This window comes from Lagopus muta, chromosome 22 (genome assembly GCF_023343835.1).
Source record: "Lagopus muta isolate bLagMut1 chromosome 22, bLagMut1 primary, whole genome shotgun sequence".
In the NCBI taxonomy this organism is placed as follows: domain Eukaryota; kingdom Metazoa; phylum Chordata; class Aves; order Galliformes; family Phasianidae; genus Lagopus; species Lagopus muta.
In genome coordinates this window covers 1,649,644-1,666,772 of record NC_064454.1, presented here as the reverse complement: position 1 = coordinate 1,666,772, position 17,129 = coordinate 1,649,644, and the positions used below count along the sequence as shown (strand labels likewise).

General features: G+C 55.1%; 1 protein-coding gene across 1 annotated transcript; it reads left to right on the top strand.

Annotated features, from left to right (window-relative positions):
* Positions 1–1,802: 1,802 nt before the first annotated feature.
* ADAMTS8 (ADAM metallopeptidase with thrombospondin type 1 motif 8) lies at positions 1,803–16,520 on the top strand. Its single transcript, XM_048968216.1, has 9 exons — positions 1,803–2,408; positions 7,282–7,521; positions 7,710–7,842; positions 8,001–8,168; positions 8,497–8,795; positions 9,470–9,653; positions 9,871–10,043; positions 10,141–10,316; positions 13,043–16,520. The coding sequence occupies exons 1-9, from the start codon at positions 1,803–1,805 to the stop codon at positions 13,773–13,775; spliced, it is 2,712 nt and encodes a 903-aa protein (XP_048824173.1). The 3' UTR covers positions 13,776–16,520.
* Positions 16,521–17,129: the final 609 nt, after the last annotated feature.

Sequence of the window (17,129 nt, the reverse complement as noted above, 5' to 3'; positions counted from 1 at the left end):
TTCAGCGCAGGGGCACCCCTCTGCCTTCCTGCAGCACAGCCCGGCTGTCAGCAGGCTCCTAAAGCAGCTTTGGGGCTGGAGGAGACAGAGGCACGGCTCGCTTTTGGCTGCTGGTCCTGATTTGTGCTTTTCTGCTGATTTTCAAATGCAAATCTGAACTATGACAAAGCCTCTCCAGCTGCAGCCGGGCGGCTGGGAGAGAGCAGCCAAGGCCGGGTGTTGGGGAAGCACGTTTGATATGAGGCCTCTCAGAGATGTCCCAGACTGAAGCACACCGTAGGTTGTATTTCTTTCCTCCCTTCTCCTCCTCCAGCCGCAGAAAACCACACTTTAAAAAGACAAGAAGCAATCAGAGCCTTGGCCCCAGGGAGTGCTGCTATTCGGAGCCTCTGTTTACTATATAGGTAGGGCTGTGGCTTTTAAGTGGAGATAATAATAGCAGAACAGATGTAAATACATCCTCGTGTAGAGGGAGCGCTGCCTGCAGTGGCCAGGAGCAATTTCCCAGCCACAGGAAAGCAGAATTCCCAGGAAGCTGTGATGCTGCTTCACCCATTTGGATCTTTTTAGGATTAAGCTGAGGACAAAAAAAACAAAAAAAAAACCCAAAAAACAAAAGAAAGGAAACACAAACACAAATGAGGACATGGAGCACAATAGGACGTGCCACCCCCAGACTGCAGCAGGGACGTCCCAGTGCTGCACGGGGAGGCCAGGAATCTCATGAAATAATGGGGAAGGAGAGTTTAGGAGGAAAGGAGTCATCTGCATAAGCAGTAATTTCCCTTGCTCCATTACAGTGGGTTGTTCCTGGTGCTAAGCAGGTTCCCAGCCAGGGACAGCGTGCGTCTGCCCATCTCCCAACGTTTGCCACCTCTGTACAAGGGACAGTTCTGCCTGGTGTGCAGTGTGAGACCTTCATACTCAATGACTGCACGTGGATGTGGAGATATAAAAAATCCAGTTTTGAAAAGAGGAGATGTGGGTTTTTAATGAAGTCACGTTTCCCCCAAGCGGACAGCAAGAGCTGGCTGCACTGCTTTATTCTCCCAAGCATTTTCCACCAGTCCGATTTAGCCACTCGAGCCCATTGCTTTGTCCCAGCCCGAGGAAAGCCCATGTGGGCCCAGCTGTTGGGGCACAGAAACCTCCGTGTTTGTCACTTCTGGAGCTCCCCCGGGGCCTGCAGCTCCATCCCTGGCAGAGCAAAGGACGTGGGAACCGCAGGGCCGGCGCTCCCCAGGCACCTCCTGCCCCGCAGGCTGCACGGAGATGCTCTGCAGATGGCAAAGGCCTCGTGCTTTGGAGCCGTGTCCCGAGGAGCACGGCAGGGACGTCCGGGGAGGTGGGGTGGGCTCACCCCGGGGCAATGCCTCTCGTGGTGGGGGGAAAAGCGGCGGCGGGACCCCAAGCCGGGGCAGGACTCCGAGCGGGCGGGCGGAGGTTGTCCTGAAGGGGTTAATGCTGGGAGAGTAACAGGCTGAAGTTGACACTTGGAGGCAGGCGGGGCTCCCGGCGCCTGATTGGCCTCAAACCCCATCCAAAAGTGCTTTTTTTTTTTTTTTTTTTTTTCTTTCCCTTGCTTTTTTTTTTTTTTTTTTTTTTTTTTTCTTTCACTTCTCCTCCTCCCCCGGCCTCTGGCTGGCAGGGGAGGGGAGTGGGGAGAACAGCGAGAGATCAAAAATAAACCTCTTATGTCAAAGCCGGGGGAGAAAGTATAAATACAGCGGGCTCCGCAGCCGGCGCGGAGGCTGCGGGGGAGGCAGCGCGGGGCCGAGGGCCGGGAGCCCGGCGGGGCCGGGATGGGGCGGCGGGCGCTGCTGGGCGGGCGGGCTCCGCTCCACCTGCTGCTGCTGTGCCACGCCTGGGCGCTGCCTCCGCCGCCGCGAGAGGCGCAGCCGCTGCTGCCCGCCCGCCTGCCCGCTCCGCCGGGACAGCTGGCGCTGCGCCTGGCCGCTTTCGGCCGCGCCGTCGTGCTTCGCCTCCGACCCGACGCCTCTTTCCTCGCCCCGCGCCTCCGCCTGCAGCGCTTGGGAGGCCGACGGCCGCCGGGCCGGGCCGCTCCTCGCCGGGGCTGCTTCTACGCCGGGACCGTCGAAGGGCGTCCCGACGCTCCCGCCGTGCTCAGCCGCTGCGGTGCCGGGCTCCGCGCCGCCTTCCTGCTCGACGGGGCGGCGTACGCGCTGCAGCCTCTCGGGCCGCCCGCTCCCGGCCCGCCCTGGCGCCGCCCGCACCGCCTCCAGCGCCGCGCCGCCCCGCCGGCCCCGACTCGATCGCAGCCCCGGCCCGAAGCCGCTCCCGGGCAGCCGCTCCGCCGCGCCCGGCGCTTCGTCTCCGAGGCGCGCTACGTGGAGACGCTGCTGGTGGCCGATGCGTCCATGGTGCGCTTCTACGGGGAGGACGTGGAGGTAAGGGCTGCCGGTGGTCCCTCCCGTCCCCGCTGACGTTCCGTTCCCTACTTTTCCCATCCTCTCCGTTTCTCCGGGGGCGATTTTCTCCCCCATCCATTCCTGTCGTTCCTGTCCTTTCTTGTCCGCGTCCCCGTTCCCACCGCGTCTGTCCCCTCTTGTCCTCTCCTGTCTCCGTCTCCGCTGCCTCTCTGTCACCTCCTGCCTGTGTTCCTCCATCCCCATCTGTTCCCTCGTTTTCCCCTCCCTCTTTTTTTCTCCTGTTCCCTCTCTCAAGCTCGCCGTGCCCCCACTCGGCTCCGGGTGGGGGTCTACCACCCCTTAATGCGCAGAGGAGAGGTTCTGTGTTTGGGGCATCCTTTGCAAACCCAGCATCCATCCCGAGGAGCACGGCGATGCCCCTTCTACGCCGTGTCCCCGCGGCGGAGGGACAGAGGGTCTTAAAGCCATTCCTTCCGTCGGGTCGGAGCCGCGCTGCCGGGTGATGCGCTGAGCTCCGTGAGCATCGCAGCCCTGCGCCCGAGCCACCTGCTGCAGCCGAGCGGAGGCTGCGAGACTGCGGTGCTGCGAGGGGTTCTAGGGCTGATCAAAGCGACTCTCAGTGGTGAGCAGCTCCGGTCCCTGATTTCAGGGAGGTCACCTCCTCCACGTGTCTCAGTTTCCCCATCTCTTGCCTGCAGGCTGTCTGCAGCCCCGTGCTGTGCTGTGCCCCAAGTGCTGCTGTGTGGTTGCATGAAGGTTTGTTTAGGTCTTCAGGTCCAGATGTTGCTGAAATCTGTGGGTTTTTGTCACTGGTGACCATGCACTGAAGTTGCTCATCCTCTGGACTGGTTGGGTATGGGGCTGGGGGAGCAGTCCTTGTAGCTGGAGCACCTGAAACCATCATCTGCACTTTGGCACTGTGGCTTTGCTGCTTCGTCCCTTTTTTGTTGGTTTTTTTTTTCCTCTCCAGGTCTCCCTCCATTTCTCCATTCCTATTAAAGCAGAGCTTTCATTAAAGCCCTGCTCAGACAGTGCCTGACCCTGAGGAATGTGGAGCCCTGGTGCTCCAGCTGATCTCAGCTGCTCTGCTGGTGCTCAGCAGCGTTCAGGTTTTGCACTTTGCAACTTTTGCTTTCGTAACCCCAGGCTGGGCTCTGGAGCTCCAGAGAGCTCAGAATCCTCACTGCGGAGGATGGAGGAGCAGTGGATGCTGCACAGCACACAGGGGTCTGCATTCTGCTACAGCTAAAGCATTTTGGGGGGAATTGCAAGAATGCCCAGCTGAGGAAAAAGCAAAATCCCACTGTGCAGAGCTGCTGAGCTGCATGGGGCGGGAGCACTGGTGCTGTGCCCCAGAGTGTGGGCGATACCACAGGGCAGATGCACAGCAGCTTCCTCCTTAATTACCTTAATTATTTTCCAGTCTGCCCAGCTCCCTTTTTCCCATCTCCTTTGTCCCAGAAAGCAATATCTTCTCAGCATCGCTGAGTGCTTCTCAATTGGAAGGAAAGTTCCAGAGATAACACTCAGGATGAACAGAATGCTAACATTTCAGAATTTGGGAGAAAACCTTGCCAGTCATGTGGCAGCTCTTACGGCATGGATTTCTCCCCTAAGATCTTCTCAGCAGCACAAACATAGGGAGAAACTCCCAACTCCAGAGACCCAGCAGCTGCTTGCTGCTCCCTAAAGCATCTGGGGCTGGGGAGCCAACAAGTGTTGGTGATGTTACAAGGAGATGCCCAGGCAGCAGGAATGTTGAGTCCAAAGCACCCTTTCATATTTCTGCTGTGACTTCTCTTCCCGTAACCATATTTACTAAAGGTCACAAGCATTGTTTGCATTCCCTGTTAGTTTCTTGCATGAGCTGTAAGAGATCAAGCAGAAGATAGTCACCATGAGATGCATTCAAGCATTGCAAATTACAATCAATGCCATTCTGTTATTAGGGAAATGCTATTAGTGATTTATTTTTAATCAATCTGTGTCATGGATTGAGCCATTATAACTCAGCTGTTAACCTAATTTAGATAACAAGAGCTTGATGGAGGCAGAATTGATACTCACATAAACCAGGAAGAAATTACAGAGCGACAGCAAAACCAGGGCTGAGATGTGGGATCTGGGCATTGCTCTGAGCTGAAGATCACAGGAGATGGGGCTGGGGAGAAGTGGGAGCAGAGGCAGGAGGTGCTGCAGGGGCCGTTTCCATGCTGTGCACCTGCAGAGCGATGCTGCAGTGCTTGGGATGCTCCGGGACACCCAGAGCAGCGCACGGTTACGGAAGTGGCCGCAGCATCCCCAGCCAGTTGGCAGCAGGGCCGGATTCCTGCGGTGGGATTTCTCTCATCTCTTGGGTGCAGATGAGACGTTCCCTGAGCCTCCCCCTGCAGACGGGTGGCTGCCGGCCGCTCTCCTTGCAAGCAAAGAATCTGCAACCCCTGCTGTAAAGGGCCGGCACGTGGGGGAGCGCAGCAGAACTGGGTCGGGCTGATTAAGCCGGGATTCCTCTCCTGACTTCTGCGGTTTTTGCAGGCAGATTTATGAGGTTTTAGGAGCGCTGTTGCAATCCCTTCTCTCTAAGATTGGCACGTGGGATCGCTGACCACAGCCAGGGTCCTGCTGCTACCTCTGCGATGCTCAGACCTGCTGCCTGTGTGGCCTGGAGGCAAAGGCCCTGATTTTGCAGGGTATCTGAGCTGGGGGGCTGCAAGCAGATGTTTTGGGACAGGAAAGCAGGCTGGGATGTCCATGTGCATTGTTTCCAATAGCTGGGCAGCCCTCTCATCTGGCCCTGTGTTTTCTTCCTTCCATCTGTCTGTGCTCCAGAAATCTCAGCGTTTCTTTTCCCCTTGCAAAACTGCTGGCTTCCAGGGAGGGGAAAACAAGAAGGTGACCTTATGAACAAACAAACAAACCTACAGCCCCACTCCAAGCTGGACGCAGCAGCTCTCCTGTTGTTGGTCCTGCTGGGAGCTGGGAGGGAGCTGCACCCTGCTGCCCTCCTGCATGGGTGTTGGACCATCATGTGCATACCGCAGTAATGGTGTCTAAGCACGGTTTCTCCCCTGCAGAAACACTATTTTTAAAGAAAAAGAGGACAACAAAAACCAGTTTGGGGCTCTCTGCAGACTTCCTAGAACTTCCTTTGCAGAAGAACATAAGTAGGGGTTTTGCAAGAGGTTGTATTGGAAAGTGAAATCCTTCAACGCTGGCAAGTTGTGAGCAATCGCTTCAGTTCTCTATGCTCTGTCTTATTTATTTTTTCGTTGCTGAGCCTAATCATGGGGCCAAAGGGCTCATGTTCAGCCCCAGCTCCCAGCCCTTGGCTGCAGCAAGGAGATGCAGGTGTGCTGCTGCTCTCCCCGGAGCACTGCAGCAGCCACCCAAAACCCAGCGGGCTCCCACTTGTTCTGAAGATGGGTATAAATAGACACCAGATGGTGGAACAAGTGAATCTGACCTTTTAATCTGTGCTAAATAGCTGTTTGTTCGGTTCGCTTTCCATCCTTCCAGCTCTTTCTGGAGCTTTGTAGATGAAGGGCAGGCAGGTGGGTGTTTTCTGAGCTCCCCATTCCCACTGCTGGAATAATTCCTTGGCTTGGCATAACCCTACAGAGTCATGTCCGGGGCTATGGAAGCTCCAGGGGGCAATTTTGGGGATGCTTTATGCTACTTGTAGGTTGGTCTCCCCTATGGGGTAAACAAATCCCTCATCCCCTGCAGCAAATGGCTTCAGGTTGGATTTAAGGAAAAATTTATCTTCTGAAAGAGCAGTGCTGCACTGCACAGCTGCCCAGGGAGGGATCACCATCCCTTGGGGCGTTCCATAACATAGGGATGTGGCACTGAGGGATGTGGGCAGTGGGCACAGTGGGGTGGGTTGAGGATCTCAGGGGTCTTTTCCAACCCTACTGGCTGTGTGATTCTAATTGGTTGCACTCACAGGGACCTCATCTGCATGGTGACTTCTCCATGACACTTGTTGCATGTTTTGGCTGGGATGTGAGCCATGTCATGGAGCAGCGGCCAGTCTAAATAAAGTCTGCTGTGCTCCCACCAGCCTCTCTGGGGCCGCTGTTTTATCACAGCCCAAGGAAGGCTTCAGCTGCAATTGCTGAAGCAAGACATCTGCTGATGGGAAGGTTCCATGGACGTGCTCCCTATCCCATCTGGGAGCTCTCAGAGCGATGCTGGTACTGCAGCGAGACGGGCGGGCAATCCGTCTGGGGACCAGAGAAGCCACTTTCTCTTTCACAACACTCGCTGTTGTGTAATCGTGCATTTTTTTCTCATGACTCCGGGTCTGTGAATGCGTGCCAAGCAGAAGAGGAATTTCGATGCTCTGATAAGATGTTTACATCAGCCAGGACGGTGCTGGCGCATTTGATGTATGAAGTCATCGCCGGCTGTTGGGCTGCTGAGTGGAGGATGCTGCTGGGCAAAGCCTTGGTGTGGGAGCCCCACAGCCCCAGTCAGGAGCTCAGGCTGTGGTGGGGAGGGGTAACGCGTGGCTTGGCCTTGTGGCTGCTCTGCATGGCCCAGAACTGTCCTTAAAGAGCAGCGGTGCTGGGTGTGAAGGCAGAAAATGAAGTGACGCTGCTGTGCCCGTGGCTTCTGCAGGCTCAGGGTGCACAGCATTGCGTATAGGAATGGCAACACCCAGTCCATCAGCCTAAGTGGATCTATGACTGTTTGGATGTGGTAGACTCCATAAATGGGTTTGATTTCTCCTTTCCTAGTAAAGATAAGTAGGCTAACAGTCACACTCGATGGCCTTAAAGGTTTTTTCCAACCCAAATGATTCTACGATTGTACAAAAATAAGAGAAGGTGGCAGGTACACCACACCCCTGTGTAGAGATTTCACCCCAGCTATCTCCCTCTTGCAGAACCACGTCCTGACCCTGATGTCCATGGCAGCTCGCATCTACAAGCACCCCAGCCTGAAGAATGCCGTCAACCTGGTGGTGGTGAAGGTGCTGGTGGTGGATGAGGAGGCAGCAGGGCCGGAGGTGTCGGACAACGGTGGCCTCACCCTCCGCAACTTCTGCAGCTGGCAGCAGCAGTTCAACCCACCAAGCGACCGGCACCCTGAGCACTATGACACAGCCATCCTGCTCACCCGACAGGTCTGGGGGTCCCTTGGTGCGGACGCTGGGGGAGACGAGGTTTTGAGATAGCGCAGAGAGAGGGGAGAGCTCCTATCACAAGGGATGGAGCTTCCAGTTGGCACAAATCGAGCCGATTCGGGAGTTTAGTGCATTTAGGATGTGGAATTTTGGTTTGCTCAACCTTCTCGGGTGCTGCCTCCCAACAGGATTTCTGTGGGCATCAAGGCTGTGACACGCTGGGGGTGGCGGATATCGGCACCATGTGTGACCGCAACAAAAGCTGCTCGGTGATCGAGGATGAGGGGCTGCAGGCTGCCTACACGCTGGCTCACGAGCTGGGTAATGTGTGCTTTTGTGGAGCTTTTGTGCTTTTTTTTGATCTCAGTGGTCTATTCCAATCTTTATGATTCTATGATTGCTTCTGTTCTGGAAGCAAAAAGCATTTGCAGCAACAGAAAAAGGCTGATAACTCATTGGAGATGCCCTCTGCTCTGCAGGCCACGTGCTCAGCATGCCCCACGATGACTCCAAGACCTGTGAGCGGCTCTTTGGGCCTCTGGGCAAGCACCATATGATGGCCCCGCTCTTTGTCCACCTGAACAAGAGCCAGCCCTGGTCCCCATGCAGTGCCATGTACCTCACTGAGTTCCTGGATGGAGGGCACGGTAAGGCTCAGCTCAGCAGAATTTAAAGCATTTTTCATGATTGCTTAGGCTCATTACAAACTCTAGAGGGTGAAGAGGGCTCAGTCAGAACACCAGCTGAGCTCTGTCCCCTTATAATCTTAGAACTGTTTGAGTTTGAAGGAACCTGGCCCAACTTCCCAGATACCTACAGCTCGATCAGATGCTCAGTGCCTGGTCCAACCTGACCTTGGAAATCTCCAGGGATGGGGCATTCATCCCATCTCAGTGTCCTCTTCTTGGTGTTACCCATGGGACCAAACCCCAGTGCACCTCCATCCTGATCCATGCTCCTTCTTGCTGCTTGCAGGTGACTGCTTGCTTGACGCCCCAGCCCAAGCCCTTTCTCTGCCCTCGGAGCTGCCTGGCCGAGGAGCGCTATACAGCCTGGACCAGCAGTGCCAGCAGATCTTTGGCAAAGACTTCCAGCACTGCCCCAACACCACGGAGGAGGACATCTGTGCCCAGCTGTGGTGTAGGACCAGCAGTGGGGAGCCACTGTGCCACACCAAGAACGGCAGCCTGCCATGGGCTGATGGCACCCCCTGTACAGGTGGTGGGCTGTGCTGGGATGGAGCCTGCCTGCCACAGGATGCGCTGCAGCCCCAGGTACTGCAGGACAGGGATGGGGTTGCACCTCTCTATATTTGTGTACTTTTATATATGTATATATTTACCACCTGCTGACCGATCCCCAAGCACCAGTGACCCCCCCCAAGCCAGCTCCCCCTAGTTTTATTGCTCAGCATGGTATGGGACGTTCCTTTGGCTGGTTTGGGTCAGCTGTCTCAGTTCTGTTCCTCCCAGCTCCTCATCTCCCCACGGCCCCTTCGCTGGCAGGGCAGCACAAGGAGTGAAAGGTCCTTGGCTCTGTGCAGCACATCCACATTGTTTTTCTGCTAAATCCAAAACACAGCATCATACCAATCACTGTGAAGAAAATTAACTCCCTCCCAGCCAAAACCAGGAGAGAGCTCATAGAGGATCATAGGACCAGGCTAGTCCTAACCACAGCAAGCAGTTCTGCAATTAACTCTGCTTAAGCTGATTTATTTGCATTGCTTTACCGGAGGAATTAGCAGCAATGCCTGAGCCAGTCAGCAAACTGCAGGCTTCCAGCACACGAACCCGTGCACACCAGCAATAGCTTCACGCAAAGCACGCGCTTAAGTGCTTTGCTGGATCAGGGCCCCGGTCCGCGGCATGGGGAGAGGATCTGGGGGCGGAGGGGGGGGGATGGTTGCACTTTTTCCACCCTGGCAGCTTCTCATGGCCTCTTGCAGCCGGCGGTTGATGGCGGCTGGGGTGCATGGAGCCCATGGGGTTCGTGCTCACGGACGTGCGGTGGTGGCGTGCAGTTCTCCCACCGCCACTGTGATCATCCCCGGCCACAGCACGGCGGCCGCTACTGCGAGGGCCAGCGCACCCGTTACCAGTCGTGCCACACCAACGAGTGCCCACAGGATGGTAAGCTCCCTGCTGTTCCCAAAGGCACGTTCACCCGCTCCCCGTGCTTTTTTCCTGCACCCCGTGATTGCCCTGCAGTCTGTTGGGTACAAGCAGCATCTTCCTTTCTGTGTGCTTCTGCCGTTCTCACATCTCTCCCACATCTCCGCTGAGGAGGATGAGAGCTCCTTACTCGCAGCACAGGGCTTTTGGCTCATTGTTTTGCGTTTCCTTTTAGGCAAGAGCTTTCGGGAGCAGCAGTGTGAGAAATACAACAGCTACAACTTCACGGATCTGGAGGGGAACCGGCTGGAGTGGGTCCCCAAGTACGCAGGGGTTTCCCCCCGGGACCGCTGCAAGCTCTTCTGCCGAGCCAGGGGAAGGAGCGAGTTTAAAGTCTTTGAGCCCAAAGTAAGATATCTCACGACGTCAGTTCCCAATGTCCATCTTTATACCCATTTCAGAGCAAATTCCTGCAAATTCCACGCTCCTTGTTCGCTCTCCCCAGGTGATAGATGGGACGCTGTGTGGTCCGGAGACCCTGTCCATCTGTGTGCATGGGCAGTGCATCAAGGCTGGCTGTGATCACGTTGTTGGGTCCTCCAAGAAACTGGACAAGTGCGGGGTGTGTGGTGGCAACGGCTCAACCTGCAGGAAAATATCCGGCTCGCTCAACAGATCCAAGTAAGGCACAGGGGAGAGCAGTCCCTGGAGATGGGCAGGGGGGAAAAAAAATCCGGTCGTGAGTGGTGTTCCGCAGGGGTCGGTGCTGGGGCCTGTCCTCTTCAATATCTTTATTGATGACCTTGATGAGGGCATCGAGTGCACCCTCAGTAAATTCGCAGATGACACTAAATTGGCTGGAGGTGTGGATCTGCCTGGGGGTAGCGAGGCCCTACAGAGGGATCTGGACAGGCTGGAGAGCTGGGCTGGAGCCAATGGAATGAGTTTCAACAAGGCCAAATGCCGGGTCCTGCACTTCGGCCACAACAACCCCAGGCGACGCTACAGGCTTGGGGCGGTGTGGCTGGAGGACTGCGTAGAGGAAATGGACCTGGGGGTATTGATTGATGCTCGGCTGAACATGAGCCGACAGTGTGCCCAGGTGGCCAAGAAGGCCAATGGCATCCTGGCTTGCATCAGAAACAGTGTTGCAAGCAGGAGCAGAGAGGTGATTGTTCCCCTATATTCAGCACTCGTGAGGCCGCACCTCGAGTACTGTGTCCAGTTTTGGGCCCCTCACTGCAAGAAAGATATTGAGGCCCTGGAACGTGTTCAAAGAAGGGCAACGAAGCTGGTGAGGGGTCTGGAACACAGGCCATATGAGGAGAGGCTGAAGGAGCTGGGAATGTTCAGCCTGGAGAAGAGGAGGCTCAGGGGAGACCTTATTGCTCTCTATAACTTCCTGAAGGGAGGTTGTAGTGAGCTGGGGGTCGGCCTCTTCTCTCGTGTCATTAGGGATAGGACCAGGGGGAATGGTTTCAAGCTACGCCAGGGGAAATTCAGGCTGGACATGAGGAAGTATTACTTTTCAGAAAGGGTGGTCAGGCACTGGAATGGACTGCCCAGGGAGGTGGTGGAATCACCGAGCCTGGGGGTGTTCAAGGAAAGACTGGATGTTGCGTTGAGGGACATGGTTTAGTAGGAGCTATTGGGAATAGGTGAACGGTTGGACTGGGTGATCTTTTAGGTCTTTTCCAACCTTAGTGATTCTATGATTCTATGATTCTATGATTCTATGAAAAGCAGCATCAGGCTGTAGGAAAGGAGCACAGAGACATTTGTTCCTCTTGTGGCTGTGATTGGAAAAGCTGCTTTGGCTCTGCAGAGCTCCTGACCCGGCAACATCTGGCCGGGGAGCTCTGCTTGCTCCATGCCGGCGGGCAGCCCAGGGGTGCTGGGCAGATGTTCACAAAGCCCAATGTCTGCGTAAGCGCTTCCTACGCTCGCCGCAAAGGAAACGAGATCGAGTCAGGGCTTAGCAAAGAGCAGAGGCAGCGTTTCCACAGCTGGGCTCCCCTGCACCGACCCCACGTGTCCCCACTGCTCTGCTGTGTCTGCACGGTGCTGCTCAGCATGCAGCTCTGAAAGGTGTTGTGATGCACAAGGGTGAGCTGCGTGTTTGACGTGGTGCATTTTGCTCTCGTGCAGCAAAACTCGTTCCTGCTTCTCTCTGCTGCAAACCAGCGTGATGCTCAGGAAACCATCCCCCTCTCATTCCCCTTTACTAGGAATATCAAAAATCCTCTGCTCCATAAGGTCCCAGGATGTGGGCAGCCCTTTCTGCTGCCCAAAATCTTTGCTGCTTTGTCACAGAGCTGGAGTTAATGCGTCCCGCAGAGGCTTTTGCTGAACAGATAGTAACAAAGCCCAGCACATCCAATTCCATGCGGCGAGGTGACTCACTCAGTCAAATTAGATTTCCTAAATGGTTTCCTTCCAGGGAGCCAGATGAATGGAGCTTCCATTCTCCTATGAATTGTTTGTGGTTGACTAAAGAGAGATTAGCGTGGTAGCTACAGCCAAGAAGAGATCCCATTAAGATCGGGGTTATGGAGGCCAGGGCGACTGAGAGCAGGCTTTGACCCTGAGGCTTTGTTCCAAAATACTCTGACCATAATTCCTGACCGCAGCGTCAACCTGGGGAATGTGTGAGAGCCCCCTGCCAGCTCCACGGCGTGATTCATGTGGGGGGATGGGGTGCCAGGGTGGCATTTTGTCACTGTCACCAGGCAGCATTGCAGCACTGGGGGCACGCAGGGACGCAGCCCTGAGCCAAGAGAAAAGCAAAGTGTTCCCAAGGGTCATGCTCTGCAGAAAAAACTCTTCCAGCACAGTGTCCTCAAATGGAGCTCTTGGCATCAGGATGGGGCTGCCAACCCTTCCGAGAGGAGCCTGGGGTGCCTGGTGCAGCGATGCCCGCCTGCGGTGAGCAGTATTTTTGCTGCCCTAGTTCTTGCTGTTTTCTAGGAAAGGCTTTCCAGTTGGCACCAACAAGATCGGAGGTGGCTGTGCTGTTAACTGTTTGGCTCCTGACTGGATGTGAGCAGGGACATCTGGCCAACGCACGCGATGCCAGCAGCACCCAGCTCGCCTGTCCCCCTGTGCCATCAGCGCTGACAAAGCCATGGGGGCACCTTGGCTTTTCGTGCCAAATGCTGCAGCCGTGTCAAACAAAGGGGAGCAGTGGAAACATAGTTTCCTACCAAGGCTGATAATTGTGCTAATTTGTTTGATTGCATTGCTCATTTTTGTGTTTAATTTAGTAAATCTTTCCAGCCTAGCGCACATCTGGCACAACTGCAGTGTTACCAGTTCTGCAGTGCTCTTGGGTACTGAGAGATGGCTTCAGAGCCACGATCCCCCTTGGAAAGGCCAGGAAAATAACCATGTCCCCTCGCCCCATGCAGGTATGGCTACAATGACATCGTCACCATCCCAGCTGGGGCAACCAACATTGACATCAAGCAGCGCAGCCACCGCGGGGTGCGCCACGACGGGAACTACCTGGCCCTGAGGACCCTGGAGGGCAGGTACCTGCTGAACGGTGACTTTGCCATCTCGGCCATGGAGCAGGACATCCTCATTAAGGGCACCATCCTCAAGTACAGTGGCTCCATGACGACTCTGGAGAGGCTGCAGAGCTTCCGGCAGCTCCCAGAGCCCCTGACCGTCCAACTGCTGACCATTGCCAGCGAGGTCTTCCCACCCAAAGTCAAGTACACCTTCTTCATCCCTAAAGACGTCCCCTTCAGCAAGCAGAAGGACAAAGAGAAGAAGTCGGCCAACGTCATCCGCCCGATGCTCACCTCGCAGTGGGTGCTGGGCGACTGGTCCGAGTGCTCCAAGACCTGTGGCTCTGGCTGGCAGAGACGGACAGTGGAGTGCCGGGATGTCGAAGGCCAACCTTCAGCCACCTGCGACCGAGCCCTCAAGCCTGAGGACATCAAACCCTGTGGTGACATCCCATGTCCTCTCTGGCGCATGGGCCCTTGGTCGCCGTGCTCCCAGACGTGTGGCGAGGGCGTGCGGACACGCAATGCTTCCTGCATCCACTACACCGGCACCGTCATCGCCCCGGAGAAATGCAGCTCCCCAGGGCCACAGCCAGCCACTGCCACCTGCCTGCTGCAGCAGTGCTGAGTGGGGACAGCAGGGCACAGGGCTGGGGACACAGGCCACTGAGTGCCACTGTGCCGCAGGCTTGCTTGAGGACGAGAGCTGCTGGTAGCCCGGCGGTTCGTCTACCTCAGAAGGGGGAATAAGGGCAGCAAAATAGGGAGGAATCACTTATTTGTGCCCTTTCCTTTTTGGCTGGTTGGGGCTGCGGGTTCAGGAGAGATGGGGTGGGTGGTGGTGGTGTGGGACGTGGTGAAATTGGGGCTTCTTTGCAAAAGCGTTGTTGTGCAGCTGAGGTCGCTGTCCCTGCCATTCAGCAGTGTGGGTGTGTTGAGCATTTTATCGGCTGTGGTTTTTCAGCTGGAGATAAGTGGCTCGTGTGGCTGGAAGGGAATCAGCCGAGGGCTGGGCTATAGGCAGTCGTGGCGGCTTCTGCTGGATTTATAACCCAGGAGGTGCCAGAGCTCTGCTTCCAAACATCCCCCACAGCCGCTGTTCCTCCCTGAGCTGCAGCCCCACCAGGAACACGTATCTCCTCACCTCCATTTCCCCAGTATAAAATGATCCCACCCCTGTTCCCACTTGCAGGGTTGCCCCAAGGATTAATTAAAGCTCTGCAGCGCTCTGGCTGCGAAATGCCTGTTGCTGTCCCTGTTCCCCTGCAGAGCAAACATTTGGCTGCGCCCACATACCCTCTCCCATCCTCTTGGCTCTGCTTGCCACACGTTCACTTTACCAGCTGTGCTTTTCATTTTGGAGATGAGACCCAACCGGTACCACTGCTCAGCCCCAATCCCTCAAGCCCAGGACACCCGAGGATGCTCAGCCCTAGCATTTGGCTCCATCTGGGCCTGGAAGCTCCAACAGGGAGTCCCACAGGGCTGCAGCTCCTCTCCCAGCCCAGACGCTCTGGCCGTGCTGCAGATGCTGCTCACTCACTGACCTCTCCCCTTTTGAAGCAATCGCCTCTCGCTGGATGTGTGCTGGCAGCAGCCAGAGCCTTGGGAGCAGGGCTGGAATTTGCAAATGTTTTGTCACTGACATCGCATGCTGGGTGGATATTAGGGGATTTTTATTACATTTGACTTTCCCCATTTGCAAAATGAAGCTGCCTCATGGAGCTGCTCTTGGTGCAGGAGCTGCTCGATCCTGCCCTGCACATGGGAGGGAGCTTTTGCAAGAAGGGCTGAGCATGATGCAATTGTTTTGCCAGCATGGAGGTGACCGAACAGCAGGTCCATATTGCAAACCGTGCCTTGGGGGGAATCGCTTTTGTCCCCATTGTTACAGCAGGATGGAGGCTTTTCAAGCAGAGAGGTTGCCTTGTCTGCAAGGAGGCTCTGCTGTCATTCACTGCATGGAGATGTGAATCTGGGCAGCTGCAAGGATGAGAGGGATGCAGATTTTGGAAAGGATGCACATTTTGAAGAGGGATTGAGATTCTGGAGAAGGATGCAGATTTTTGGAGGAGACGCAGAATTTTGGAATGAGATATAGATTCAGGAGAGGGGATGCAGACTGTGTGCTTGGAGCAAGGGAGGTCACTTCAAAATTCACGTGGACTCTTCCCCACTGCAGTGCCCACCGTGCAGGTCTGAGATGGGGCCAGAAGGAGAGCCCTGGCCAAAGCTGTGATGTAAAATCCATCCCCTAGGAGGGACACGAACCCCTCTGTGAGTGACACCAAGGGCTGCAGAACCAAGGAGTGCAGGGGCTGAACGTTTTGGCTGGGCTCTTTTTGAGAAAAGCCAAAAACAAAAGCCAGCTGCGCAGTCTGGATCCAGGGCTGCTTGGGCTGCAGTTCAGACCTACCTTCGGGCAATGTTCTCTGTCTGCTAATTAATCTCCAGGAATTTAAGGCCTCTCGCTCTAACAAATAGCTGGATGCTAAAGTCATGTAGCCTCGCTGGGTTGTTTTCTTTTCCGCTTTGCAGCTGAGAGGGTTTTAACTCAAAGGCAAGCATGTGTTTCCTCTCCAGCGGTGTAAGCAGCATCCATTTAGGATGGGGCAGATATTTCAGCCTGAGACAGTGCCAAGGAAAATGTCTGCATGTATAGGAGCTCTGCAGCCCGTAAAGGCCTTTCCAGCTTTTCACATTTGCTCTGCAGCGCTTCCCCTATGCAGAAAGCTCCCTGCTGCATCAGACCCCACGCTGTGCCCTTTGTTTTGCCCCTGGGATGCCAAAGGAGGAATGCTGCAGCACAGCTGCAGGCGCCCACCCATGGCCAAGGCAGGCTGGTGGCTCCTTGCAGAAATACTGCTCAGTTTGGGCCTTCTGGGGCTTTACTGGGGGCTGGTGGGTCCTGCTTGGGGACACGGGGTCTGCTCCTGCCTTCCCATAGCAACACGTAGCCTTTATGCTGATCTATCAAAGAGGTTATATATTAGGATATATATGTGTATATATATGTTTCCCTTCAGTGAAGGATTGTAGCAATGTACTGAGCCTCTTGTGTATTTATTACAGATTTCTGGTTTGTTTTGTACAGTAGCTGTCTGTACCCTAAGAAAAAAAAAACAGACTGTCTGTGTTTGACCATGCTGCTCCCTTGTCCCTCCTCTAAAGCATCGCTCCTCGCATGGCCCGGCAGCGCCCGCTGTCACCCTTGGGATGCACAGATCCCATCAGCTGCAGAACGGATCCAGCAGAACCAAGCTCGGGACTTCCGTTGCAAGTGGAAAAAAGTACCATTTTCTGATTTTATCTTTGTGTTTGAGTTTCAGGGCAACTCTGGTTGTGACTCTGCCTTTACCTTTCCAATAAAGGGTTTCCTGCCTATCGCCTCTCGGCTTTTATTAATATTTTTCTCAGGTTGTTCTCTAGTTCCCTTTCCAGCAGCTCAACAAGGGGTGAATTTCTTTTTAAGGCGCTAAAGCGTGAGCAGCAATACAGCACCCTGGGATGTGTCACACCCATGGGCACTGCTGCATCCTGCCCAGGGCCCCCAGCACTGTGCTCTGGGACCTCCTGCGGCAAAACAGGCGGAAGCAGCGAGCAAAGCTGCACCAGCAGCACTTTTTTTTTTTTTTTTTTATTATTTTGCAGTGGTAGCAATCAGCATGCTGGTGGCTTCCTGGTGGGACGGTTCCTGTGCGTGCGCTCTGAGCTGGACTTGCATGCTCCTAAAGTCAGATGTTCCCAATCCTAAAGGCTTCAGCAGCAGGAAGAGCAGCGCTGCCCCAGAGGAAGCCGTGCCGGATGGCTGAGCTCTTCAGGAGCTGCTCTTGCAGAGTGCTTTAAGGCTGTAACGTTTTCCATCGCTCCATTTGCAAACATGATACACCCCCAGCTGTGTGATTTTTGGAGCAGAATTTGGAGGGTGAGCATTCTTCCTCGCCTTGCAAATAACCTCTTATTTGTCAGCTGAAAAAAGCGA

What these genes read in the sequence shown, in the direction of transcription:
- ADAMTS8 (XM_048968216.1), top strand. Translation starts at nt 1,803, where the DNA reads ATGGGGCGGCGGGCGCTGCTGGGCGGGCGGGCTCCGCTCCACCTGCTG. An exon ending in AGGATGCGCTGCAGCCCCAG is followed by an intron (nt 8,796 to 9,469) that starts GTACTGCAGGAC and finishes GGCCTCTTGCAG; the next exon opens with CCGGCGGTTGATGGCGGCTG. An exon ending in CAACGAGTGCCCACAGGATG is followed by an intron (nt 9,654 to 9,870) that starts GTAAGCTCCCTG and finishes GTTTCCTTTTAG; the next exon opens with GCAAGAGCTTTCGGGAGCAG.